General features: G+C 46.2%; 2 protein-coding genes across 3 annotated transcripts in view; one reads left to right on the top strand and one right to left on the bottom strand.

Moving 5' to 3' along the window:
* The window catches only part of EXTL3 (exostosin like glycosyltransferase 3), a 52,033-nt gene extending 48,401 nt beyond the window's left edge, over positions 1 to 3,632 (top strand). The window contains exons 7-8 of the mRNA XM_050802472.1: positions 14 to 49; positions 609 to 3,632. Of these exons, the coding sequence (XP_050658429.1) occupies positions 14 to 49; positions 609 to 782 (210 nt within the window). The 3' untranslated portion in view covers positions 783 to 3,632. The remainder of the gene's footprint in view (positions 1 to 13; positions 50 to 608) is intronic.
* A 12,732-nt stretch (positions 3,633 to 16,364) lies between these two features.
* INTS9 (integrator complex subunit 9) overlaps positions 16,365 to 24,396 on the bottom strand; it is a 140,554-nt gene continuing 132,522 nt past the window's right edge. For both annotated transcript variants that reach the window (XM_050802481.1, XM_050802482.1), the window contains 3 exons: positions 19,965 to 20,063; positions 18,615 to 18,752; positions 16,365 to 17,030 (listed from right to left, as the gene is read on the bottom strand). In XM_050802481.1, coding sequence (XP_050658438.1) covers positions 16,854 to 17,030; positions 18,615 to 18,752; positions 19,965 to 20,063 — 414 coding nt within the window. In that variant the 3' untranslated portion in view covers positions 16,365 to 16,853. The remainder of the gene's footprint in view (positions 17,031 to 18,614; positions 18,753 to 19,964; positions 20,064 to 24,396) is intronic.

Below are 24,396 nucleotides of genomic sequence, written 5' to 3'. Positions count from 1 at the left end.
CTTCCATTTCCAGGTGACCTCACGGTGGACGTTCCGATGCCCAGGATGTCCTCCCTCTCCTTTCTTTTCTCTCTTCTTTCCCCCTTTCCTTCTTTTCTCCCTTCCCCTTCTTTTTCCTCCCTTCTTCCTCCCCTTTCTTCCCCATCCCCTTCCTTTCTCTCTTTTTTTCCTCTCCTTTTTCTCTCTTCTTTCTCACTCTTCCTTTGCTTCTTCTTCTTTCCCCCCTTCCTCTTCTTTCTCTCTTTCCTTTTTTTCTCTTCTTCTTTTCTCCTTCTCCTTCTCCTTTTTTTTCCTCTTTTCTCTTCCTCTCTCCTTACTTTTTCTTCTCCCCCTTCTTTCCTCCTCTCTCTTCGTCCCCCCCCCTCCTTATCTTCCTCTCTGCTGTCTTTTCGTTCTCTTTCTTTCCCTTTCCTTCTTCTTCGTCCTTCTCCTTACTCTCTACTCCCTTCACTGCACCTTCTTTCTGTTACTTTCTGCTTTCCTCCCTTACTTTCTCCTGTCCCTTCCTCCCCCTCTCCCTCCTTCCTTCCTTCCTCTTCCACTCCCTTGTTCTTTCTTTCTCCCCCCCTTCTTCCTTCGTTTTCTCTCTTTCCCTTTCTCTACTTTCGCCTCAGGCCCTGTCGCACGATGACTCCCACTTCCACGAGCGGCACAAGTGCATCAACTTCTTTGTGAAGGTGTACGGCTACATGCCCCTCCTGTACACGCAGTTCAGGGTGGACTCCGTGCTCTTCAAGACACGCCTGCCTCATGACAAGACCAAGTGCTTCAAGTTCATCTAGGGGCAGCGCAAGGTCTGGGGAAGAGGATGGGCAGAGGGAGGAAGATGGCTCCCAAGGTTCCAAGGCATTGCAGGACCTTGGGGACATCTGCTGGGTGGGTGGCCCAGACCCTCTGCTGGGAGGCGCAGCATGAAGAGTGGAAGGAAACCGCTGCCTTTATCTTGAAGTCGGCCACACTGGGCCTGGAGCCCTGGGCGGAGGCCCCGGGGTTCCCCACACAGGGCACTGACTGATAGCTTACACTGAGGACCGTGGAGACTCTGCAGAGTCACTCACACCGTTCATACGCCCAGGACAGCTAGTTTGTGGTTTTTAAATTCAGTAACAACTATTATGATTATTTAAAAAGAGAAAGTTTCAGATTTGCCATTCACGGCTTATTTATATATATGTGTGTGTATATAAATATATGCACACACACTTGCATACGTATATATTTTTGGCTGGGGGAGTGTGAGTTTTGCCTCTCTGAGGGAGGGACCGCGCAGGCTCCTTTGTTCTGTATTCTGGCGGAGATGGGTCCTGGCCTTGTGTCACTGGCTTATACTTAAAGATCATCTCCCATCCTCCCCAGCGCCGTCTGCGTGCAGAAACCAGACAGGGATGAACGTGGCCCTCTTACGGGCCTGGACGAGAGAAGACCTGTGGGTGTCTTCCGTACCCTTTCTGCTGCCAGTCGGCAACCTGTAACTCCCATTCTCTTCCCAGTGAATCCCTGGGAGCGCCTGACCCTGGTGGGCTGCTCAGCTTCCTGCTGCTGGGGCCAGTGATTTTTGAGGATTTATCTTTAGGCCAGGCTTGCCTCAGTACTTACCCCTGTTCTCCCATTTCTCCCTTGTTTGAGAGAGAATGAGGAAGCAAAGAGTGAGAAAGAATAGGGCCTGAAGATGCTACTCCCACATGGCTCTTTCTGTCTTGTTCTTTTGTTGAAACATACATGCTGTGGGCCTCAAGCTTTTCTGAAGTGCTCTCTCTTGGATTGGACAGGAAATCAGCAGAGTGTACGTCTGCTGTGGTCTGAAGTGGTTTGCAGGTCAGCCTCCTCTCCCTGGTGTAGAGCAAGCCAGTGTCCTTCGAGGACCCCACCCGGCTGGCCGGGAAGTTTTACAGCAAGGCGCCTGCCTTGGGATAATTCCTTGGTGAAATTCACCTTCCCTCTGCCTCTGTCTGGAGCCCCATCCTGTGTTATCTGTGGTTTTTGGACCCCTAATGTCAGCTTGGCTGTAGGACCCCCTGAGGTTTGGTATGTGCTAGAACAATGGGAGGCCGTGATTTGCTGTGTAAGCTCACATCCAGCCTTCGAATCTTAACAGGCATTGACAGCCCGAGTTACCACTTTCCACTCCCTGCTTAGGATTCTGTTCCCTGGGCTGAAACTGAAATAAGCTAATTTTTTGGGTCATAGTGGCAGTAGGGGAACCTAGGAGGGTGTGAGTGGAATTGGTCAGGGATTTAGCCCATGAAATCTGTTTCTTGAACCCTACTTTCTTGAAGTGGAGTTGACTTGAAGGTTTCTAGCAACTGAACAAAAGCTCAGGTCTGTCCTGGTCATGCACATGCCTTAAGCCAGTTCCGTCTTCCCTAAACCTTGGCATCCTGTGCTTCTATTTCTCGGAATACGTTCTCCTCTGACCTGCCTGTACCACATGGGTCCTCTTCAAGTATTGTGTTGAAGCTGGGCTCTTTTGGTAGCTCCCACCCACCTGTAGGGCTAGCTCGGCTTAAGGGAACGCTCCCCATTGGCAAACCGGACCTGGCTACTGCCAGGACTGTGTTTCCAGAGGTTCCCCCTGGCAACAGCCTGTAGCTCCCCCGCTGAGGCAGCGACCTAGGAAGTGTGGTTTTGTTCCCAGCAGTCGGGGGTCGGACGCTCTGCCTCAGAACTTTCTAGTTGCGCTCTCCCTGACTCCTGACTTGTATTCCTTTTAGCAGTAGCCTTCTTCCCTCGGGGAGCCAAAGAGTGTGGTGTGTGGCGCTATATTGTGGCTGCTATTTTATCTGGTTTATTTTAATGTGAGGAACTCATATACTGACTTTAGTGGGACTCGGTGAGCCGGGGCCGTCTGTGTGGTGGGACCCCCTTTAGAGGGACTTGGTGAGCAAAGGTCGTCTGTGTGGTGGGGTCAGGGGCCTGTCCCTTTAGTGGAGCCAGGTTGTCGGGCCCTGAATGTCACTGGTGGATCCAAGAAGGGCTGAGTGGTCTGACACCAAAACGTGCTGTAGGGAGGGCTGTGGTGCTGGCGCTTCCAGCAAGGACAGCCCTCCTTGACCCTGAAAGGAACACTGGCTTGAAGGACTGCAGACAGGTTCGGAGGGGCACGCCCTCCTCGGCGAGAGGCAGCAAGGCGGCCACGGTGTCACTGGTCAGGTGCTTCTCACCATGGGAAAGCCGCTGACCTGTGACTCATGCGAGACGGGAAAGTAGCGCCACAGACGCCGGGTCTCCTTGGCTGTCTGTGAGCTGCCCGTGGCCACCTCGTCCTGGCTCGCAGGGTGCAGGACCGCCTCGTTCTCTGGGTGGCCAGCTTGCTGCTCCGGTTTGGGGTGTCCTACTTTAACGCCATCCCAGGGCTCCACAGGCCGCTGTGAGCGCTGGCTCCCTGGGCAGTGCTCCTCCATGTGGACGGTGCCTCGGGCCAGGGCTCACCAGCTGGGGTCCTGTCCAGAAGGATGGGATCTTTCTGGGAGCTGCGCCGGACCGAGTGGGGAGCTCCTAGTTTGGAGGGGGGAAGCTTTGATATCCATGCCACGTCCATCCACCCCACCCCTTTTCGTCACGAGCACAATGGTCTTACATTGGATTTTTGTAAAAAAAAAAAAATAAATAAATAAATGGAGACTTTAACTCAAGCAGCTTGGAGTTCTTTTGTGGTTTTCCTCAGCAGGTATGGAAGAGTGACCTGAGAGAAGGCACCTGCTTGATTGCTTGATTCCAGGTCGCCACCTGCGTACACCAGCTGGGCCCGCTCGCAGAATAAGACAGGAGGCAGCGTGACCAGGCCCTGGTGTGGGCTGTGGACCAGAGATGGGTGAACAGACTCACATTCACGCGGGCATCCTTGCCTGCGCCCGGTTCCAGGGCAAGTCATTTTGACTAAACAGGAACTTAGGGGCTGTTGAGGTGCTTTGCAGGATGAGGAAGGGCATGTGGCCCATATATGCAAAGTTAATTTTTTCACGGGAATTTAAAAGCGTGTGTGTATATGGAGTGGTTGTGGGGAGCTGTGTGTGCCTGTGATCCCAGGACAGGCGAGGCCTCACTGTGAATGGCTCAGTTCGGTCCATAGGTCATGCCCCTGACCTACAGGGCACTAAGACACCTGTACCTGCACCGAGCTGGCGCTCCCTGACTGCACAGCCCCTTCCTGTTGGTGCCCACAGGCCTAGAACTTGTGCTTGGCTGTGGGATCAGAGGCTTCCTCAGGAGAGGGCACTGAGCTGTGGGCTTCGGGGAGAAGGATGGAGAAGGGAAAGGGGGTAAAGGCGAGGGCTCCTCTCCTGGGCTCTGCAGGTGGCATTTTCGGTCACACTGACAGTCCTAAGAATGGGTGAGACCTAACGGTCAGTGTCCCTCCTCAAGTGGGGTTCACGACTGATCAGGCAGGTTTGCAGCAGCTGATGGGTGAGATGTCATCTAGGGGCATTCCTCTTTGGGTCATTCCTCCTTAGGTCTGGAGTTTTGGCTGTCAAGCTGCTATTCTTCCAGCCATCCGTCTCCATGTTACGATTGTCCTGGGACCAGAGAGACTTGAGAAGGTAGCATGAGGCTGTAGAAAATGCATCTTCCTATAGACACAGATACGATGTCTGCTTTGAGTCTCCACCTGTCGAGTTGTGGCTTGGACTTATGGTCACCCAGGGTGGTGAATGTGAGCTGTTGATGGGATTGTCACTGAAGTGGAAGGCTCCACAGGTTTACAAAAATGTGTGAAGAAGAATGTTGATGGCGGGGTGTGGTGCCTAACGTCTTAATCTCAGCATTTGGGGCGGCAGAAGTGGGAGGATCACATGAGGCCAGTTCAAGACCAGTCTGGGCAACATAGCAAGACCCCCATCTCTACAAAAAAAATTAAAAATAGAATGTTATGAAGATACTGAAAAGAAGAAAGGAGAATGTAGCAGGTCAAGGTCTGGATCCTAGAACAGACTGGGTGCAGATCCTGGGCTGCCCATCACACTGGTGGAGAGCAAGTTATCTATTAATATTTTAGGCTCTAATCCCACCATACGATGGCAAAAGTTGTGCCCATCTCCTAAGCATATGTTAAAAATTAAATAACATAATATATGTAGAGTCCACTGTTTGACACAATAAAAATGAACTGTTACTGGAGTAAAATACTGTCCACTTATTCATGGCTCTTTCTGCCTTCCACTAGGTTTGAGCACCAGCGCCTGGCTGTGTGCCCTGCCCATCTCCTATTAGAGCCCCCATGCTCTGTCGCCTCACCATGCTGTGTGCTGGCCACTGCTCTGCCTCCCACACCAGACTGCAGCCTCTTGAGAACACAGCACACAACAGGAGTTCCATAGTTTTCTCATGAATGAATGCTTTGACAGACTGAAGAGGGCCACTTAGAAATCACAGCTTAGGCAAACTGTTTTACCTTTCTTCATCTGTCTTCATGTTTATGAAAGAGTACAGGCTGGGCATAGTGGCTCACACCTGTAATCCCAGCACTTGGGGAGGCCAAGGCGGGTGGATCACCTGAGGTCAGGAGTTTGAGACCAGCCTGGCCAAAATGGCGAAACCCCATCTCTACTAAAAATACAAAAATTAGTCAGGTGTGGGGGCACGTGCCTGTAGTCCCAGCTTCTCAGGAGGCTGAGGCAGGAGAATTGCTTGAACCCGGGAGGTGGGGGTTGCAGTGAGCTGAGATTGCGCCATTGCACTCCAGCTTGGGCAACAAGAAACTCCGTCTCATAAAAATAAGAAGTAAAAAAGTAAAGTACAACTGCTGGTCCTGTTGTAGGACTGTCATGTTAGCATTTAAACTACTTAAATTCTATTGATGTAAACAATTGGTCCCACATTTCAAACATACAGCAATGTTGAAATTATTTCTGGGGTATAAATGTATATGTCTGTCATTTTACTGGACCTGCCTTGGAGCGTCCTATCTTCCCATGCCCTGTCCCTTCACCTGTTCCTTCATTCATCCTTTCACAGTGCACTGGCTGCATTTCTGAGTAAACTGGTAACATCGATGCATTTCCTTCTACATACGTGGGCATACAACTGTCAATTATAGGGCAGTATTTGTGTTTTTAATGTAAAATTTATTTTAAACTTACACACATCTTAAGTGTGCATTCTTTTGAGTTCTGACAAACGCACATGCCTGTGTAACCCAGACCCCTCTCAAGATACAGAACACTATGATCAACTCAAAGTCCCCTCATGTTCCTTCCTCCTAGTCAGTCCCCACATCCTCCATCCCCAGACATAGCCAGTGCTGATTGTTTTTTTCATTTTGGATTAGTTTTCCATATTCTAGAATTTCATATAAATAGTGTCCTACAATTTCTACTGTTGTGTTTGTCTTCTACACACCCAGCATAACATTTTGGAGAGGCATCCATCATTGCTGCATAGATGGATGATTAGTTACTTTTCATTGCTTAGTATTCCCTTGTATGAATCGAATAAAATCTGTCCATTCTATTGTATAGGTGCTGGGGCTGTTTCCAGTTTTTGGATATTACGAATAAAGTTTCTCTGAACATTCATGTGCAAGTCTTTCTGTGGATTTTTATTTCTCTTGGGTAAATAGGAGTGGAACTGTTGGGTAATATGATAGATGTATACATGTTTAGTTTTATAAGAAACTTCTAGACCTTTTCTCAATGCGATCATTCCATTTTGTACTAACACCAGTAATTATGAGACTCCCAGTTCCACATCCTCACCAATCTGTGGTCTTGTCAGTCTTTTTAATTTTAGCCATTCTGGTGAGTAATGGTGTCTTACCGTTTCATTCTGCATTTTCCTAATGATTTAAGTACCTTTTCATGTGTTTATGCCGTTTATATATATTTCCTTTATGAATTATCTGTACACATCTTTTGCCCATTAAGAAAAACTGGATTGTCCTTTTTTGAATTGCTTTCTTTTCTTCCTACATTTTTAATAGATTTTGAGGGGAGCAGTTTCAGATTTACAGCAAAACTGCATGGGAAGTACAGAGTTCTCCTCTTCTTCCACCTCACTCCTCACTTGCCCTTTATTAACATCTGCCATTAGTGTGATGGATTTGGTACAACTGATGAGCCAGTGTTGACACATTGTTCACTCAAGCCCATGGTTTACATTAGGCTTCATTCATTGTGTTGTATATTCCGTGGGTTTTGACAAATATGTAATGACAAATATCCACCATTATAGTATCATACAGAACAGTCTCACTCCCCTAAAAACTTCCTGCGCTCCACCTATTGGTCCCTCCCTCCCTCTCTGAATCTCTGGCAACCACTGATCTTTTTACTGTTTTCACACTATGGCCTTTTCCAGAATGTCACATAAAATCATACAGCATGTGGCCTTTTCACATTGGCTGCTTTCATGTAATATAATATGCACTTAAGGTTCTTTTGTATCTTTTCAGTTTGATAACCAATTTCTTTTCTCACTGAATAACATTGTATGGATGTATCGTCTTTTTTATTACTGAGTTACAGGAATTCTTTGCCCTGGACACTAGTCTGTTGTCAGATATGTTTTGTAAATTATTTTTTTAATTTGTGGCTTGCCTAATCATTTTCTTTATGGTGTCCTCTGATTAGCAGAAGTTTTTAATTTTGAGGAGGTACAATTCTCTTGTTACTGCTTTCAGTGACCCAAGAAACCTGTGCCTACCCAACATCATGAAGATATTTTCAGTGTTTTTCACCAAATGCTGTATGGTATTAGCTCTTGTAATTAAAGATCCATCTCAGTTTTTATGTATGGTGTGTGGTGGTCAGGTTTCTGATTCTTTTTATGGGCATTGCAGCACCATTTGTTAAAAAGACTTTCCCTTCCCCATTGGATTGCTTTAGGGCCTTTGTTGAAAAGGTGGCCATTATAGAAGTGGGGCTCTATTTCTGAGCAACCTTTGTTGTTACGCTGCTTGGTTCATCCTCGTGCCAGTTCCATACTGTCTTGATGAACGTAGCTTTCCAACTTTGTTCATCTCCAAGATCGCTTTCAATATTATAGTTACTTTGTATTTCTCTGTCAAGTTTAGAATTAGCTCTGTGGTATTAGCTCTTATGCTTATATAAAATCCATCTCAATATTGCCAGTCTTTTCTAAGAAACCTGGGATATCAGATACAAAAATGTAAACATAAAATTTGCCACGTTAGCCATTTTAAAGTGTACCATTTAGTTCCATTAAGTACCTTCACAATGTTGTGTAATCATCACCACTAGCTAGTTTTAAAACTTTTTCATCTCAATTTCTGTACTCACTAAACAGTAACTTCCCATTCCCCCACTACTTCCAGCCTCTGATAACCTCTATTCTGTCTCTATGGATTCATCTATTCTGGATATTTGAATATCAATGAATCATAAAATATGTGGTCTTTTTTGTCTGACTTTTTTCACTTAGCATGTTTTCAAGGTTTACCCATTGCAGCGTGTATCAGAATCTCATTCTTTTCTGTGGGTGGATAATAGTTCATTGTATGTATATTACACATTTTGTTTATCTGTTCATCTGTTGGTGGATACTTGGGTTGCATCCACCTTTTGGTTACTCAGGTGGGGAATAATATTGCTAAGAACATAGGTGGTCAAATATTTGAGTCCCTGCTCTCAAGTCTTTTGGGTATCTATAGAGCAGTGGAGTTGCTGGACAATATGGTAATTCTGTATGGTAATTTCAATTCAATATGGTAATTTAACTTTTTGAGGAGCTGCCAAACTGTCGTCCATAGCAGCTGTGTCATTTTACATTCCACTGGCAGTGTATGAAGGTTCCAATTTCTCCACTTCTCCCAACACTTTCTTTTTTTTTTTTTTTTTTTTGAGATGGAGTCTTGCTCTGTCACTAAGGCTGGAGTGCGATGGTGCAATCTCTGCTCACTGCAACCTCCGCTTCCTGGGTTCAAGCAATTCTCTGCCTCAGCCTCCCAACTAGCTGGGGTTACAGGCACCCGCCACCACGCCGGGCTAATTTTTTGTATTTTTGTTTCACCATCTTGGCCAGGCTTGTCTTGAACTCCTGACCTCGTGATCCACCTGCTTTGGCCTCCCAAAGTGCTGGGATTACAGGCGTGAGCCACCATGCCCGGCCCAACACTTACTTTCTGATAAAAAATTTAAAAAAATATTACAGCCATCCTAGTAGGTGTGAAGTACCTTGTTGTGGGTTTGATTTTCATTTCCCTAATGACTAGTGTTGAATATCTCTTTATGTGCTTATTGGCCATCCATGTATCTTCTTTGGAAAAATGTTTATTCAAGTCCTTTACCTACTTAAAACATTGGGTTAGGTTGTGGTGTGGCTGTCTGCTGGGATGGTATTGTATCAAATCTGTAAATCAATAGGCAGAATTAAAATGTTAGTATTGAGTCTTCTAATCCATGAATATGGTATATTTCTCCGTTTATTCAAGTCATTAATTTCAGCAAGGTTTTGAGACTTTTAGTGTAGAGATCTTACATATATTTTCAAAAGTTATCTCACACTATTATGAATGAAGTTGCTGTTTCAAAAACATTTTATTTTCTGGCCAGGTTTTGTGCCTCACACCTTTATTCCCAGCACTCTGGGAGGCCAAGGTGGGTCTCTACAAAAGTAAAAAGAAAAAAAAAATTAGCTGGATGCAGTGGCATGTGCCTGTGGTCCCAGCTACTTGGGAAACTGAAGTGGAAGGGTCACTTGAGCCTGGGAGTTTAAGGCTGCAGTGAGCCATGACTCTGCCACTGCACTCCAGCCTGGGTGACAGAGCAAGACTCTCTCTCAAAAACATGTTAATATATAAAATACAGTTGACTTTTGGATACTAACCTTGTATTCTGCAGTCTTGCGAACTTATTCCAGTAGTTTTCTAGATTTCTTAGAACTTTCTATGTAAAAAGTCTCATCTGAAAACAGTTTTACTTCTTTCCTACCTTTATGCTTTATCTGTTTGTATGCCTGCCTGCCTTCTCCTTTTCATTTTTGCCTTACTGCAATGACTGGGACTCCAAGAACACTATAGAACAGTAGTATGGATCGGCACCTTGCTTTGTTCTCAATATTTGGGTAAAAGCTCTAGTATTTCACTGAGCTGTAAGTTTTTCATACATGACCTTTATCAGGTTGAGTATGTTCCCTTTTATTCCTGTCTGCTGAGTGCTGTTAGAGAATTTCATCAAATGCTTTTTTCCTGTATCTATTGAAATGATCATATGGGGTTTCTCCTCTATTCTGCTATTATAAATTAGATTGGCTTTCAAATATTTATCCTTGCATTCCAGGGATAAACCCTACTTGGTCATGTCATATTATCCTATTTGTGTATTGCTGGATTCAGGTTGCTGATAATTGAAGTTTTTGTTTTTGTTTTTTGCATTGATGTTCATGAGATATATTTACTTCTCATTTTCTTTTTTGGTAATGACTTTGTAAGGTTTTGGTATTAGAGTTATGCTGGCCCCTTAAAAAGGATTGGAAGTATCCCCTCTTCCTCTTTTTCATAGAGGTTATACATGATTGGTGTTATTTCTTCCTTAAATGTTTGATACAGTTTCCCAGGGAAACCACCTAGGCCTGGAGTTTTCCTTGTGAGAAGATACTAAATTTAATTTCTTAAGTGAATATCAAGTTCTTTTTCTTGTTGAATGAGCTTTGTCTATTTGTGTCTTCAAAGGAAATTTTTCATTTTATCTGTGGTGGTAAATTTGTTGGCATAAGTTGGTATTCTTTTTATCCCTTTAATATTTGTAGGCTCTTTAGTAATACCCCCCTTTTCCTTTCCGATTGGTTGTCGTCTTCATATCCGTAGGATCTGTAGTGATGACCATAGTTTTTTCACTGCCCATATGGGCAGTCGGTCCTGTCTTTCCTTGATCAGTGTAATGAGGTGTGTATCAATTCTGCTGATCTTTTCAAAAATCAGCTTTTGACTTTGTTAGTTTTCTCTATTCTGTTTTGTTCATTTGTCCTTTTATGATTTCTTTCCTCTGTGTTCTCTGGGTTTACTTGGCCCTTTTTATAGTCTTCTAAGGTAAAAATTTAGGTCAATTTTAGGCTTTTCATTTTTTTCTGTAAGCATTTCAAGGTATAAAATGACTTTTAAGCACTACTTTAGCAGCATCCTATACATTTTGAGCTTTATTTTTCTGTTCAAAATATTTTCCAGTTCATTTTGTGATGTCATCTTTGATCCATGAGCTATTTTAGAAGTGTTTAATTTCTTTCTTTTTTTTTTTTTTTTTTTTTGAGATGGAGTCTTGCATTGTTGCCCAGGCTGGAGTGCAGTGGCACAATCTCAGCTCACTGCAAGCTCCGCCTCTCAGGTTCACGCAATTCTCCTGCCTCAGCCTCCTGAGTAGCTGGGACTACAGGCGCCCGCCACCACACCCGGCTAATTTTTTGTACTTTTAGTAGAGACGGGGTTTCACCGTGTTAGCCAGGATGGTCTCAATCTCCTGACCTCGTGATCCGCCCTCCTTGGCCTCCCAGAGTGCTGGGATTATAGGCGTGAGCCACCACGCCCAACCAGAAGTGTTTGATTTCTAAATATTTGTGGTTTTCCAAAATATTTTGTCGAGTTTGAATTTAATTCCATTGTGGTGAGAGAAGGTTTTGTGTATGCGTTCAGTCCTTTTAGATGTAATGAGATGTGTTTTATCACCTAGCATGTGGTTTTCATGGTAAACATTCTGCTGCTGTGGAGCAAGTACTCTAAAAAGTATCAATTACGTCAAAGTTTTTGACAGTTTTGTTCAGGTCATCTAAAGAACTTACTTTTTTTGTCTGGTTGTTTTAATAATCATTACCAGGGTGATAAAATCTCTATGCTAATGGAATTGTTTTTTGTGGTAGGTTGTTCTGTCTACCTACTTACCTAACTACATACGTCCGGAGTTTATAGTTTTATCTCTAGGAGGGTCAGGTCTGATGGGAGCTGTTACATCGCCATTCCATTATTTGACCATTACTTGAATAAGTACTATAGAAATGTTTCAACACACTGAGCAGGGATTGGCGTACTTTTTCTGTAAAGGGTCAGCAAATGTTTTAGGCTTTGTGGACCACATGTGATTTCTGTTGCATCTTTTTTCCAACAAGTCTGCTTGTGGGCCAGATTTGGCTTGTTGGCCACAGTTACCGACCTCTTTTCATCAGGAAGCTGCCCACTGAATCAAGTAGCTATTTTAAAGCACGGGCTAAATGATAGGGATTTTTACACTTATGTGCAGGTTCCCATGTTTAGAATATTGCAGTTAAAAAACTGACCCACCAGGAAATGTTGTTTTGGCCTGTAATTCCTAAATATTTCTGAAATTTTCTTTCCTTACCTTCTTCCCCCAAGCCTCATGCTGGGACAAGGTGGAAAAAACAGACTCTGTCCTCAGGGTGCTCATGGTCCTGGAAATGTGCTCCTCTCTAGCTGTAAGTCTGGGAGAAGGGCTTATCTGTGACGGTGAGCTAAAGCCATGATAGACAGCACAACACACCGAATATGTGAGCAGGTGCCAACTAATGCCCCCTGATGACTGGAAGGTGCTTCCTGATGACTGGGAAAGGCTTTGTGAAATGAAAGGCCATTATTTCCAAAGTATGTGAAGCAACTATGAATAGTTACTAGAGTAAAAACTTAATATTGGATAATTTAACAAAATGTTAGCAAACTTAATTGATAATGTGTTTGGTAACTCAGAATGAGAAGTTACTTTTTACCGGTGATTGATTTGATAACTACATCAGGGAGACTTACACATGGATTAGGAATGTTTATTGTAGAGAAAGGTAAAGGGTAAATCCTGCTAACACAAACAACATTACGTGGGGGCTACGCATTTTTTTTTCAATGGCCTGCAATGCCAACATAAGAGAAGCAAGAAATATTCTACATGCCTAAGGAGATGGGCGTTTACACCCCTTTCAAAGATCTGTGGTCCTGTGACTCAGAAGTTTACGTTTAATATGTGTGTGTGTATATATACACACACATATATACACACATATATATACACGTATACATATATATACACACACACACACATATATATATATACACACACGCGCATATATATTTTTTTTTTTTTTTTTTTTTTTTTTTTGAGACAGTCATGCTGTGTCTCCCAGGCTGGAGTGCAGTGGTGTGATCTTGGCTGACTGCAAACTCCATCCCCCCGCCCCCTCCCCGGGTTTCTCTGCCTCAGCCTCCCGAGTAGCTGGGATTACAGGCGCCTGCCACCACGTCTGGCTAATTTTTGTATTTTTAGGAGAAACGGGTTTTCACCATCTTGGCCAAGCGGTCTTGAACTTCTGACCTTGTGATTCGCCCACCTTGGCCTCCCAAAGTGCTGGGATTACAGGTGTAAGCTACTGCACCTGGCCATAATGTATATCATGTTTTATGATGTGATTAAAAGCCATAATGGGCTGCCAAGGAGCAGTAGAGACTCTGGTATTTGATCTTTAGAAGATCAGTTCCTGACGGAGGCTGGATTGAGTCTTCAGTGAGACTGGCCCTCCGGCTCAGCTCAGCACTGCTGGTCTCCAGGATTTACCTGTGACTTCCTCCAGGATTGTCGTTGGTTATTTCCACTCTATTTTAGGTTCAAAGAAGACTACTGTTATTTGTCTGTAGTCCCACTGCAGTGCGTTTGAAAGGTAAGTGTTGTCTACCTTCTTATAGATGGCCTAAAGCAGTGAGGCAGCATTCGCTTCTCTTGGCTTCAGGAAAAAAACTGGACTCAGGGCCAGAGGAAGAGTGTGCTCCTTTCCTTCCCACTGGTTGCTTGGCTCCTGTTAATATGTCATTATGCAGGTTTAAAGGTTTCTTCACTCCTGTTTCTGTTGATACTTCATTACAGTTTGGAAACGCCTTTACAGGACAACTGTGAGGGCCAAAAGCTTCAAGCTCTCCAGGGATCGGGAGAGATGGAGTACATGTGACTTGAAAAGCAATGGCCTAAAAGACAGATTTCCATTTCCTGGCCAGCTGCTGACCTGATACTCACCCATGGTGTTGTGGTAAGGCAGAAGCCACTCACTGGCTGTTCTGCGGAAAGTTCCTTAACCTCTGTTCCCTCACCCAACACCTGACTGCAGCCGTGTGAAGAGGAGACCCTGAGCCAGGGTCGACCAGCTAAGCCACACCACACCAGATTCCCGACCATAGAAACAGAAGAAACATCTGGTTTTTTTTTTGTTTGTTTGTTTGAGACAGAGTCTCGCTCTGTCACCCAGGCTGGAGTGCAGTGGCGTGATCTTGGCTCACTGCAGGGTCCGCCTCCTGGGTTCATGCCATTCTCCTGCCTCAGCCTCCCGAGTAGCTGGGACTACAGGTGCCCACCACCATGCCTGGCTAATTTTTTGTATTTTTAGTAGGGATGGGATTTCACCATGTTAGCCAGGATGGTCTCGATCTCCTGACTTTGTGATCTGCCCACCTCGACCGCCTCCTAAAGTGCTGGGATTACAGGTGTGAGCCACTGTTTGGGGTAATTTGTTGTGCAATATATACCTAATATATCACTTTGTACTAAGACTTAAATAATATGAGGTCTCTGCACTATTGTTAAGTTTTTTTCAGTTAATCACTAGGATTCCACTGGGTTTGAGTACAAACTTTTCTGGATGTCAGAGTCTTCACCAGGTTGGTGTCAATGTCAGTCAATATCAGTTAGTGTCAGTGAGCCGCATCTCTGATACAGCCAGGCCACATCTGCTGCTCATGCCACTTATGCCGCTTCTTCTGAGTCTTCTAATCAACCTGGCATGGTATCCAAATACCTGAACTTTAGGCAATTACTCCTAACTGCTCTTCTCATACCTGGAAAGGCCGGCTCTGGATTTTTCTCTCTTCTCTATAAAGCATGAGTCTTTGCTGCTTCCTGCCTCTGACTGTTGCCACTAAGTGGGTGGTGATGACTTGATTAAAACCTCCTAAGTTTCACCCTGCTCATTGGGCACCCACTGACTCACTTGTTCCTACTGCTTACTTCTTTTGCAACCCCCCTCAAGGGACCAGCACTGGGCTCTCTGATCAAGCCCTTTCACAGCAGACAGGCTTGACAGATCCCATCATTCCTAGATAGCATTGCTAGGACATTTAAATAAAACCAAAATTTTTGGTTTCTCCTGAGCTCTAGCTTACACTGTTTTTGCATTTCAGATTTTTTTTTAATATGGAGTCTTGCCCTGTTGCCGAGGCTGGAGTGCAGTGGCATGATCTCAGCTCACTACAACCTCCACCTCCCGGGTTCAAGTGATTCCCCTGCCTCAGCCTCCCGAGTAGCTGGGATTACAGGTGCGTGCCACCATGCCTGGCTAAGTTTTTTTTGTATCTTTAGTAGAGATGGGGTTTCACCATGTTGGCCAGGCTGGTCTCGAACTCCTGACCTTGTGATCTGCCCGCCTCAGCCTCCCAAATTGTTGGGATTACAGGTGTGAGCCATTGCACCTGGCCCTCAGATGTTTTTAAAATTTAATTTCACTTGATTCTCTCAAAGGTTCTGTTGGAAGTATGCCTGCCTGGGATGCCTATTTGTAATTCTAAAAAGAAAACTAAATGTTCATAGCCATGGCACATTCATCTCTTGTAATGTCAGTCCTGCCCCGTGGTTGGAAGCCTCGTTTATTTTGTAGCCTATCCCTTGACTGGAGTGGACCCAAACCTTGGAAAATAGAAACCTGCTTAAGCATTCCTGTGCCCAGGTTTGGTAAGGTCGGAGATGGCAAACTGAAGCAGTCATTCCCACCGATATGATCGTTCCAACAGAAGTGATAATGCGCCATAAAGCCAGAGCAGTCAGTTCTGCAGCTGTTCATGTTATGTATTTATCGGGTCACTAAATCCCCGTGTGCTGTTTAGCAGTCAGCCGAGTTGGAGGCTGACTTCTGACTGGATTTCAATCACTCCAAGACGGTTAAGAACAGCCTGCGCTGGGCGTACTACCTAGCATGGCCCGCCAGGGCTAAGATTTGTTCTTAAAACTCACAAAGTGTCACAGCTCATGCTATCTGACCTGACAACTGTTGGTTTTATACACTTCAAAAGCAGTCGTCTTTTGTGAGGTTACTTTTGTCTGAAAGCTTCCTGTGACGAGTGGCTCTGAGGGTATCCGTGAGTAACACTCGGTTTAACGCAGAGACTGAGGCTCTGTGGGAGAGGTGGCGCAGGTGGAGCCTGAGGCTGGGGTACCGACCTGCATCACTCTCCATGCAGCCACAGCTTAAAGGTGAGCACCTTCGTACGCAATTTAAGAAGAAACAGATCTGTGTTTTTATAAACTGCAAATTATATGATTTAACATACACATCAAAATTCAATTTGCTGTGGTGTTTTCTAAGTTCATGCTGTCTGTATATTTTCATATTTTTTCAGCTACTAAATCAATATAAAGATTGTAGATTCAACAGAAGACAGCTAATTATATAAAAATAAGTTTTTATTAACCAATGTGCTCAGAGTAGAAAATGCAGATAGATGGGTTCACTTTACCATATTTTGGGATCATCTTATTGGGTGCAGCACTGTAGGCAAGTAAACGAAACCAAAGGCTGGCTCCCCTGCCCGAGGCCTGGGACCCATGTGAGACAGCCAGCCGGTCATCTCCGCCTCCCTGGCTCCCATGAGCCTCTTGGAAAACTGCTTCCGTTCCACTTCTGCCACCCTTCAGCTCCTCAGGAGAGCCAGAGTTGAGAAGAAATTAGCCTGAAGTTGAAAGGGAAAGTTCTTGCCTGAAACAGTGCTGGAAGTAAGTCCAGACCATTTCCCTCAAGAGCCACCTCTTCACTCCTTAAGCCAGAGGACACCACAAAGACATGGTTAACGGCCTCTCATGCCACTCGTCAGGTGGCTTGTGAGGGCAGCCAGTGAGGGCCTGCAGGATTTCAGGGAAGTGGCTCAGACGGCCCACTCAGAACTTCTGTAAGAATTTGAGGACAAGGTCCCGCAGTCGCACTCTGAGCATCTCGTCATTGTCGCAGATGATATGGGTCGAGTCTTCTTCAATCTGGATGAGCGTCTCAGCTTCCTGGAGCAGGACGATATGGCCCTTGGCTGTGTCCTCCACCTTAATATCACTGAAGCCGTGCTGCTCCGAAAGAAAAGAGAGAACGGGGTGGGCGGACTGCAGCTGTGAGATCTATAAACTACACTTTGCAGACTTGACCGAACTTTCTAGAAACTGACACGCCTCAACATTAATTCTTCAGACTAGTCATAGGGCCTTTGACAGCAATAGTTTCATATACTTGAAAAGAGACCCAAAACATGCAAAATCTCATGCAAAACAGAACAGAATTTCCACAGCCTGCCTAAGCTTTGTGAGCTCTTTGAGGGCACGTCCAAGCCCTATGTTCAGGAGTCTGGGACGCTCGGTTGCTTGCACCATGCCGTCCCCTGGTGACAAAGCTCCCTCCTAAGTTGCAGCTCTCTGAGCTTCCAGGAAAATGCCAGGTGACACCAAGATACCCCTGACTGTGGGACTTGGCAGAGCCCTCTCAAGAGTGAAGGAGAGAAGGCAGCAGAGCAAACTTTTCTCAGCTATTGCTAAGGACAGAATTTCCTTCCAAATCAGACGTGACGTGGAAAGGAGGCATGTGCCTGAAACACACACACAGCAGGTGAAGGGCCTCGGTGTGGGGAGGCCACCTGTACTTCATGGCTGCAGGCTCCCCTAGGGACTTGGACAGGTGCTTGTTCCTCCTGCATAGAGGAGCCGAGGTGGGCGTGCCAGGGTGGAACACTGGGTCAGGACATAGGCCAGGCCAGGCAGAAGGTCCTCATCTTAAGTTTTAAAAAGTCCAGCTTGAGGCCCATCAGTAGGGCCCAGGAGCCCTGCAAGGTCATGGAGGAGGGTGGAGGAGAGCTGCAACCACCCAGCCAGAGCCTTTTCCCTATGGGAAGATCAACGACAGGTGGAGAAAACCAATCCTAGGAAAGGGAAAGTCTTTAAGATTTGAAAGTCCGTAATTGTGATATTTACATTGGATAGAAAATTTGTAGAAATCTCCTTCCATGTAATTATAATTTGTTGCAGTTCTTGCAAGCAGCAGCATGAACAGTATTACCTTTAGCCAATTCCTTCTCCTTCCTATCAAGGACTCTATAATCCTAATAAAGTCATCTCTGAAGTCCTGTGACTGAAGCCAAAATTACAACCTTTAAGGTTAGATTTTTTTTTTCTTTTAATCATAGTCAAGAAATCTCATGTCTGGGAGAAGCAGCCATCAGGGCTGCTGAGACAGAGGGGAAGGGCCAGTGTCCCCTCCCTCCATGGCCTCCTGCAAATCCTGACACTCAGCTGGAGCCTTGGCTCCCCTCTGACAGCAAGGAGTCATGCGTGGAAGCGCAAGGCTCTGGCAGGGCGGGGTCCTCCTTTGTCCTGGCCTCCCTACCCTGCCCCACTCATCACATCTGTGTGTGGAAGCAGCTTTTTCTTCAGTCTGGAGAGGCCTTCTGGTGACCTCGTGCTGGCAGGAAGGACGGGGCACTCCTCAGTCCGCTGTCTTTCTCCTGGGTCTCCCAGCAGGACCTTAGACCAAGCAGATGCCACAGGACAGCAGGGACTAAGTGACAAGCAGCAACATCCACTCCCTGCAGCCAGGGGGCCATAGTGAGCCAGAGAAAGGCTGCCACGTGTGGCGTTTCCACGGCGCCCGCGAAACCTGCTCACCTTCTCCAGGGTCTGCACGAACTGCTCCACGGGGATGGAACCGCTCAACAAAGGCTTCAGGACTTTGCAGTCCGGGACATCATCGCTCACCCGCTTTCTCTTCTTCCCACTGGTGGGCTGGGCGGGCCGAGGAGGGGGCTAGAGCAGAAGGAAAGAGTGGCTTTCATGAGCTTCCTCTGAGCAGCAGGGGCCACTGCAGGCCACACTGAGAGCCTGAGACTATCCTGTCCTCACAGGCCACAGAGCCCTGGCCCGGTTTCCTCAGGTGGCACTCAGTTCAAGTTCCCTGGCTGCCGGGCGCCCCATATCCACACGCTCTGATGCTCAACTGTCCACCCGACCAACACCTTATTCGCTAAGATCTCTGCCTTTTATCAAGATCCACTGTTAAACTTTCAGGTGGTTCACTTTAGTATCTGCTGAGTAAATTCTCCACAATACACTGTGTCGTGTTGCAGGTACAGTCATGACCCTGTGGCTAGGTACACTCACTGTGCGGTCAGACCAAAAGGGGGAAACCCCAGCTTTGCCACCATCTGGCCAATGTTAGAGAAGCTGCCTACAAAATGATGACAGCAGCGAATTCTGAGGGCTCAGTAAGACAAGGCGGGTCAAGGACCCAGCACAGGGTCTAACAGACTTTAAGTGGTAGCTAGGAGCAATTCTACATGTGGCATAAAAGTGACACAGTCTAGATCTGAAAGGAATTCTTAAGATGCAGTGCCTGCCCTGGAGCCGAAGTGCCACCTGCTTGTGTGCGGGTCAGTGGCAGGGCCAGGCTCTCAGGCAGCCACAGCTTCATGCAGGTGCCCTCCAGTTCCAGCCCCCAAGGGCAGGGCTGCACCTGCTGCCCTGCCTTGCATGGCAGCGCTCCCCTATGGAATGTCCCTGTGGCAGCCCTTGGGATGATGTGCGGCCTCATCTCTGGGCAAAGCAGCCTCTCTGAGGCACATGGCCAGGGAAATAATTCTTCAACAAGAATTCATGGGCCGGGCGCGGTGGCTCATGCCTGTAATCCCAGCACTTTGGGAGGCCAAGGCAGGTGGATCACGAGGCCAGGAGATCGAGACCATCCTGACTAACATGGTGAAACCCCGTCTCTACTAAAAATACAAAAATTAGCCAGGTGTGGTGGCGGGCACCTGTAGTCCCAGCTACTTGGGAGGCTGAGGCAGGAGGATGGTGTGAACCCGCAAGGCAGAGCTTGTGCCACTGCACTCCAGCCTGGGCGACAGAGCACAACTGCATCTCACAAAAGCATATGAAGTGCTGTTTCAAATATAATCTGTTAGGTGGTCTGGTCTCTTGTTGGGGAGAGGGTCCCCTCCACTCCCGCCCAGCACCCCCTACCTGAAGCAAGTGCTTGTTATCTTTGGTGTGCAGCACGGCTGAGACGGTTGCCAAGGAGATGCCAGGCTTGATCTCCATGGGCACCAGTGAATCTGCGAGCTGAAAGCAAAGGGCACAGTTCAGGCTGGGGGCCTTTAATGATGACCGTTACTCTTCCTTTAATCTGTATTTACATCACTGCAATCTACAAAGACAAAGTAACTTTAAACAATTTTTTTTTTTTTTTTTTGAGATGGAGTCTCACTCTGTCGCCCAGGTGACACACCAGGTGCAGCCTTTCATTCATTCTGGCCTTTAGTTCACCCTCGTTCCCTCTCCAGGTGACCAGTGGCAGGAAGGACAGGGACAGCAGCATGGGGGTTGAGGGAGCTCTCTGCTTGCTGAAAGTCTGACTTCTCCCGATGGTGGGAGCCACGGCTTTACCTGGGGGTGGTGTCTTTCTGACCACCTGCACCTGCTGGGTGCCCTGCCATGCGGCCTGACCTTATGAAGTGTTCTGTGGCTGCGTTTAGCCGCATGGGTTTTAAGACATGTAGGCCTCGACCTAGCCAAGCCACCTTTATTTAAAAACAAAAACACGCAAGAGGCCATTATGTAAACATGAAGATCAGTAACACACAGGCAGAGGAAGCAGCTTAGGATAGTTAAGCAGATTGGCAAATGGTACGTGAGGCCTGTTTCATGAAATAAGAAAACTGCCCGTGGTGAGCGTGAAGCGGCCCTCGCGGAAGAGCAGGGTGTGCGCCAGATCCCGTTCTTCACTTCAGGCCGCCTCCTCCCTGCACAAGGCTGGGGTGGGAGCTTTGGGTTGGCGTTCTACGCTCTCCAAGAAGACTCTGAAGGAGTCTTTATTTTTTTTTTTGAGATGGGGCCTTACTCTGTTGCCCAGACTGGAGTGCGGTGGTGTGATCATAGCTCACTGCAACCTCAACCTCCTGAGCTCAAGTGATGTTCCCTCCTCAGCCTCCCCAGTAGCTGGGACTACAGGCATGAACCACCACGCTTGGCTAAATTATTTTTTTGTAGAGATGGGGGTCTTGCTGTGTTGCCCAGGCTGGTCTTGAACTCTTGGCATCAAGTGATCCTCCTGCCTTGGCCTCCCAAGGCCTGAGCCACTGTGCCTGGCCATAATGTCCATTTTAAAGGCAATCACTGTAGCAAGTTGGATTGAGACAGTTATCTCCATTAATGATCAAAGACATACAATTTGGCTGGGTGTGGTGGCTCACACCTGTAATCCCAGCACTTTGGGAGGCCATGGTGGGCGGATTGGAGTTTGAGACCATCCTGGCCAATATGGTGAAACCCATTTCTACTAAAAATACAAAAATTAGCCAGGATTGGTGGTACGTGCCTATAAACCCAGCTACTTGGGAGGCTAGGGAGGAGAACTGCATGCACCCGGGAGGTAGAGGTTCCAGTGAGCCCAGATAGTACCACTACACTCCAGCCTGGGCAACACAGCAAGACTCTGTCTCAAAAAAAGACATACGACCAGGCACAGTGGCTCATGCCTGTAATCCCAGCACTTTGGAAGACCGAGGTGGGCGGATCACAAGGTCAGGAGATCGAGACCATCCTGACTAACACAGTGAAACCCCGTCTCTACTAACAATACAAAAAAAATTAGCTGGGCATGGTGGTGGGTGCCTGTAGTCCCAGCTACTCAGGAGGCTGAGGCAGGAGAATGGTGTGAACCCACGAGGCGGAGCTTGCAGTGAGCCAAGATCGTGCCACTGCGCTCTAGCCTGGGCAACAGAGTGAGACTCCATCTCAAAAAAAAAAAAAAAAAAAAAAAAAAAAAAAAAAAAGACAATTTAAAATGAGATATCAGTGTATACTTAAATAACTGGAAAAGAATAAAATTGGAAAAGAACTAAAAAAGGACAACATCCAATATTAGCAAGGAGGCAGAAATAAGAGCTGTCTCCAGCTCTGCTGTGGGAGTATAAACTGTTTGCACTCATTCTAGAGGACAAGCCGGCAATATATAGCCTAGAGCCAGAAAAGGATGTTCATAATCTTTGACCCAGAAATTCTAATTTCAGAAAATTTTCTTGTGGAAATAAACATATATGGACAAAGATTTATGTAAAAGGATGTTCTTAAAAGTGTTATTTATAACACAGAAAAAGCAGAAATGAAAATCTATGAATAAAGGAACTGTTAAATTATGACAGACCATTGTGCAACCATTAAAGCTGACGCTTTTGAAATACCTTTTTTTTTTTTTCTTGAGATGGAGTCTCACTATGTTGCCCAGGCTGGAGTGCAATGGCACAATTCTGGCTCACTGCAACCTCAGCCTCCAGAGTAGCTGGGATTACAGTCGCCCGCCACCAAGCCTGGCTAATTTTTGTATTTTTAGGAGAGACAAGGTTTCATCATGTTGGCCAGGCTGGTCTTGAACCCCTGACCTTAAGTGATTCGCCCCTGCCTCAGCCTCCCGAAGTGCTGGGGTTTACAGGCGTGACCCACCATGCCCAGCTGAAATATATATATATTTTTGAGACACAGTCTTGCTCTGTCATCCAGGCTGGAGTGCAGTGGCATGATCTTGGCTCACTGTAACTTCTGCCTCCCGGTTCAACCAGTTATCTGCCACAGCCTCCCAAGTAGCTGGGATTGCAGGCGCGTGTCACCACACCCAGATAATTTTTGTATTTTTAGTAGAGACGGGGTTTCACCATCTTGGCTAGGCTAGTCTTGACCTTGGCTAGGCTAGTCTTGAACTCCTGACCTCATGTTCTCCCTGTCTCCCAAAGTGCTAAGATTACAGGCGTAAGCCATCACGCCTGGCCAAAATATCTTTAATTATATACTTACTGTTAGGTGAAAAAGACAGTGTATGAGGTGTGATTCCAGTATGCACACACACAGTGAACAGACAAGGCAAATACGTCAGAATCTTAACATTTATCCCTGGCATTGGGACTGATTTTTGCTTTTGTCTTTATCTCTTAGTTATGTTAACATATAAGGTTTTTATTATTTTAAATGAATATTTTAAAAATGTCTTAGCTTTAATTTCTCATATAGCAAACATCAATAGACATAACCCACATTAACAAAACCTCTTTGGAGTTCTATTTGTAAGGATGTCTGAGACCAAAAGGTATAAGGAATGCTGGCTTAGAGAGTTGGAATCTAAACCGAGGCCGTCAATCCCAGCCCCTGTAAAATACTAGACAAAAACAATCCAGAGACACATCTAGAGAAAATGAAAAACAAAATCATAACAAAATAATAAAAACATAGTAAACATTAAACAACTCTAAGGATGGCACCTGGTGGTCCCTAACAGCCTCTCCAGGCTTGTGGAAATGAGTCACATTCAGGAGCCGAGACCTCCAACCCAAGGTCTGGAGGCCATTTCTGAACCTCAAACTCCAAAAGAAGTTTGGGCACACTGGTTTTAACAGTAAGTTTTTGTATTTCTTTTTCCTGTCTGTTGAAAACACATTCAAGTTGCCTCAAGGGGTGAAAGGAAGCCAGAGGTATCCTCCAACCATCCTCAACGCTGTCTTTCAGGAGAGGCCGCATCCCTCGCTGTCTCCCTCTCAGAGGCGGGCCCAAACACAGCATGCCACAGCTGTTCCACATGGACAGCGTGCTTTCTGCTCCTTCCCTGCTAAAACTGAAGCTAAGAGTTCACAGACCCGTAAAATACTTAGACTTTGATAGACCAAAACCTGCAAGTATGCTCAAGAGGATATAAATAACCAAGTTTACAATCCTTATGTTTTTGTTCCTGTTATCTCCCCTATCTACCTCTGAATTCAGCGAACTTTGACACTCATAACTAAGGTCCAGGAAGGAAGAGAAAAGTCACCACCCTATGGTATTTAGGGACACAGCGGGTGTCAGCATCTCCATTCCCCAGGGCTCTGGCCCGTGATGTGGCCCAGGGGTCACACTGCTGAATGCTAGGTATGGACTAACAGCTGTTACTTTATTACTTGGAAAAGCAAGAAGGCCCTGAAAATCCCCCCTCTTCCCGGTTACTTGGTTAAGGGTCCATGTTCTTTGCTCATTCATACTTGAAGTCTCACTCTGTCGCCCAGGCTGGAGTGCAGTGGTGTGATCTTGGCTCACTGCAACCTCCACCTCCTGGTTCCAGCGATTCTCATGCTTCAGCCTCCCCAGTAGCTGGGATTACAGGTGCGTGCCACCACACCTGGCTAATTTTTTTTGTATTTTTAGTAGAGATGGGGTTTCGCCATGTTGGCCAGGCTGGGTTGGCCAGGCAGATCTCGAACTGACCTCAAGTGATCCACTCACCTTGGCTTCCCAAAAGTGCTGGGATTTCAGGTGTGAGCCACTGTGCCCAGCCTGGTTCATTCATACTTGACATAAATCCAAAAGAAGGCCACCCCTGCACGATCTTCAAGAGCCTCTGGAAAACTCTAGTTTAACCCTAGGAAGGAGAACG

This window comes from Macaca thibetana, chromosome 8 (assembly GCF_024542745.1).
Source record: "Macaca thibetana thibetana isolate TM-01 chromosome 8, ASM2454274v1, whole genome shotgun sequence".
In the NCBI taxonomy this organism is placed as follows: domain Eukaryota; kingdom Metazoa; phylum Chordata; class Mammalia; order Primates; family Cercopithecidae; genus Macaca; species Macaca thibetana.
This window is presented reverse-complemented; position numbering and strand designations above follow the sequence as displayed.